The sequence below is a fragment of the Daphnia pulex genome, chromosome 10, assembly GCF_021134715.1.
Source record: "Daphnia pulex isolate KAP4 chromosome 10, ASM2113471v1".
In the NCBI taxonomy this organism is placed as follows: Eukaryota; Metazoa; Arthropoda; class Branchiopoda; order Diplostraca; family Daphniidae; genus Daphnia; species Daphnia pulex.
This window is the reverse complement of record NC_060026.1, coordinates 10986399-10990094: the sequence shown is the minus strand read 5'-3', so window position 1 is coordinate 10990094 and position 3696 is coordinate 10986399. Positions and strand designations below refer to the sequence as shown.

Sequence of the window (3696 nt, the reverse complement as noted above, 5' to 3'; positions counted from 1 at the left end):
TTTTGAGGAGGGGGAATTATTTCTGAAGTTATGAGAGTAAAAATAAACCCCATTTTTCAAAAAATTTCACCCCACCTGTGTTGCTTTCGTACACTCGCCGTATTGATTGGCGTGGCGCAGCAAAATACTTTTGAAAGAAAATAAGCACCACTGTCTCCTGTTTATGCAAAATACTCATGCATGGCTTCCTTAATTTTACTCATCAGTTATTAAACTTTGCTTGTGAGCAAAAAAAACTTTTATTTGCCTGTCGAAAGGGGCGTGTGATGACGCCACATCTGGCAACTCCGCACCCATTCCACAAAATCTAGATGCGCCCAACAGTCAACAGAGATGCTCGCGCCCATTCAGTCCCTTCTTGTCCGTCATGTAGTAATCATGTCATGGACGATGGTCATGTTTTCCTCTGTCCGCTACGAATACTGATTGGATTAAGCTCAACATAGGTGTATTTCACTTCATTAATAAATAATCCGATTAAAATAGCCGAACAGAAAAAAGGGTACAGCAGGGAGAATAGCAGAATTTTAAATTCTCAGACCAAAATTTTTAAAATGCGTTTGGAAATAGTAACTATATTAGCTTTTTGTACATTTGGGGGAGATAAAAAAAAATAAATAAAAAAATATCAATAGCTTTCTGCAGCTCTGGTTCCACAACCCCATATTTCGTAAAGCAATCTACTCCTGGGTTCCGTTCTTTGATCCATCAGAGAAAGAAAACAAAACTCTTGACCTGCTAGGAATGGGGGGTTTCATTCCAAATTCCCCAGTGGGTAAACTACAACTGCTGTTTAATCAAATGCAATTTTCTAAAAGAAGGTATCTTCAATGTTCAATTTACCAAAATGTGATTTTCAAACTGACTCTTTTTATTTTCCAGTTGTGTTAACCCAACATCATTGATCACCTCACTCTGGATTGACACCACCACCACCCAGCAAGATGCCCAAGAATTTTCTAAATTGTTTCTTAACCTGTTAGAAGACAAACTCTCACTCCAAACAGACACGACAGTTTCTACCATGGTTTATGATCAGTTCAGAGGAAAATATGAATATGTAACAAGGTAATTTGGTTCTTGTGCAATCATAGAATTGTTAAGAATAAATTTCTATGAATTTCTAGGTGTTCAAAATGCCAAAAGGAGTCATCAAGTCCTTCAGCTTTCTACGAGTTGGACTTGAGCCTTGGTAGTAAGAGCGACGTTACGTTGGACGAATGTCTTGCCGAGTTTTTGCATGAAGAAAAACTAGAAGGGACATACCAGTACTTTTGTGAAAACTGCAGTAGCAAACAGAATGCGACGCGGAGCATTCGCCTTCGTCACTTGCCCGCCATTCTCAACATTCAATTCCTGCGATTCGTTTTTGATCGGTACCGGCATCGATTAAAGAATCTCTAGAAATCATGACGACAATGTCTTCTTAATATTTTTCACATTTCTTGCCAATGTAGGAAAACCGGACTGAAGAAGGTCAGCTCCATGGTGCATTTTCCGTTTGTTGTCGAAATGTCAAACTACGTCAAAACTCAGGGTGTGGAACCTAGCAGTCTTATATACGACCTTTCGGCCGTGTTAATTCACCGAGGACCCAGCGCCTACAGTGGGCACTATATAGGTGAGAAGCTTTAATTTTCCTGATATTCTTGTCAATATTTATTTCCTTGACGTCTACTTTTTATTTTGCAGCACACATTAAGGACCCAGCAACTGGAACTTGGTACAAGTTTAACGACGAAGTTGTGCAAAAAATTGAGGGCACCAATTTCAAATTGGGAATCGAAGAAGACTTGGAAGGTAATATATATCACTGTGTGTGTTTGGAAGTAATTAAAGCTGAATTTTTCCGTCCTTTAACATTTTATTGGCAAGATTCTAAAAAAGGTCGAGCTGGTGCCAAAGTTACTAAAGGGAGTCATGGCTCCAGCAACGCTTATATGCTCGTGTACAGTCGACGGGATGCTGCCAAACCAGAAAGCGCTCCTGCTTGCCCTACAACCCCATCGCTGTCAGATCCCTGTTCTGTTCTGCCTCCCTGGGTTCAAACTACTATCTTTAACGAAAATGAAAACTTCGAAGCCTGGACCCGGGACACAGCCTCTCTGAAAGTAAATCATTAAACATTCTCGTTTTCCTGTTTTTGCAATGAATTGTAAAGCTAATGCATTTTCTCACTAGAACGAAAGTTTGAAGAAGAGTAGAGAGAAGCATTCCAAAATGAGACGTTTATACGGCAGTCTTCCCCGTGCAACTTGCTGGATCAAAGGTGAATTTGTACCTACCCAGTGGCTGTCGAGTTGGCTGGGAAATTACGAGAAGTTAAGACCAATTGACAATTCCACGTCACCCGACCATATGAGCCCATCAGCGTGTCGTGTTTAGCTTAGAGTGAGTGTCATCGTCCACCTCAGGGTAAATACAAGCTTATCTTGATGATTATAAGCATCTTGCTGATGTCACTCACTATAAATAATTCATTGGCGATTGTGACTTACGCATAGAATATATAAAGGCGGTATTTACTACTACGTAATATGAATCACGCTCGAACAGCGCTCGACTGCCTTATTTCTTAAATTTTTTTGTTTTGTTGGACGGCCAAATGGTTTCCGAACGAGTGGATTCCCTTTCAAACTTATTAAGAATAAAAGAGACCACCGGTTACTAATTTTGTTTATTTGTTTCGGTATTAGATTATATTGGCAAACTGTTAGGCGATATTTTTTTCGATTATGCGGATGAATAGGCAAGTCAACTCGAATTCCTAAACGGTATTAAATAAGGGTATTTCCGGAATGGTTGGAATTAATAATTTTTTTTCCTGCGGGGGGATAAATGCTTTAACGGTAATTGGAACTCATCCATAAGATGCGGAGAAAAGATTTCTGATTTAAAAATTTATATGACCAAAGGGAATTTCCCGATAAAACGGAATAGTAATAGTGGAATGTATCAAATTGCTTGTTTTATTCGTTTTATTCACGGCTACATTTTTGTTTGTTTTCTATTTGGAATTTTGCTTACTTTAACTTAATTTTTTTTAAATTAAACCATGAGGAAAGAGACATTTTAAAAAAGTTAAATTTTTAGGCCCATATTTATTTTGTTTTATATCAATTGCAATCTAGATTCTTCTAGATATTAGAATCTGCAGGCAAAATAAGAAACAAGAATTTGTGAGTGGAGAATGCTGCCTCTGCTTTTTTGCGACCATTGATACTCTTATCATTTTGGCCCTCGGCTTGTTTTTATATGGCCAAATGTCCATTACGTTCGACTTCTCTCTGTGTTGCCGGGCCTCGAAAAAAGCAGTGGCTTATAGTGTCTTATAGACCAATGCTAGCGGACGGTTTAGATTTTTCATCCGGCAACTAACCACTCCCCCTTTTATTATTTAGTGAAAATCTTTAAAGAACCGTTTCGAGTTAAATCTATTTCTTGTTGGCGTCGTTATATAATATGTCCTAATTGTCGTATATAGAAGAGGCCGACACCTGCATGATACCCTCCAGCAGCGATGACACAAATGAAGAAAGGAAGATCCTGAAAAAATTGAAAATTTTGCCGAGGTCAAACTGTTGATGGTGATCCTGTCCCCCCGGTGTTTGCATCGAGATTCACACGAAATCGACGGGACTAAAAAAGACGGAATTGTCCAAGATGAAAATTATTAATACCGTTCTGTGTATCGCG

The 3696-nt window shown here is 38.9% G+C and overlaps 1 protein-coding gene across 1 annotated transcript; it reads left to right on the top strand.

Moving 5' to 3' along the window:
• Window positions 1-352: 352 nt before the first annotated feature.
• Window positions 353-2162, top strand: LOC124204066 (ubiquitin carboxyl-terminal hydrolase 48-like). Its single transcript, XM_046601071.1, has 6 exons — window positions 353-821; window positions 883-1068; window positions 1128-1376; window positions 1458-1621; window positions 1693-1800; window positions 1876-2162. Exons 1-6 carry the CDS (start codon window positions 745-747, stop codon window positions 2121-2123), a joined length of 1032 nt encoding a protein of 343 aa, XP_046457027.1. The 5' UTR covers window positions 353-744; the 3' UTR covers window positions 2124-2162.
• Window positions 2163-3696: the final 1534 nt, after the last annotated feature.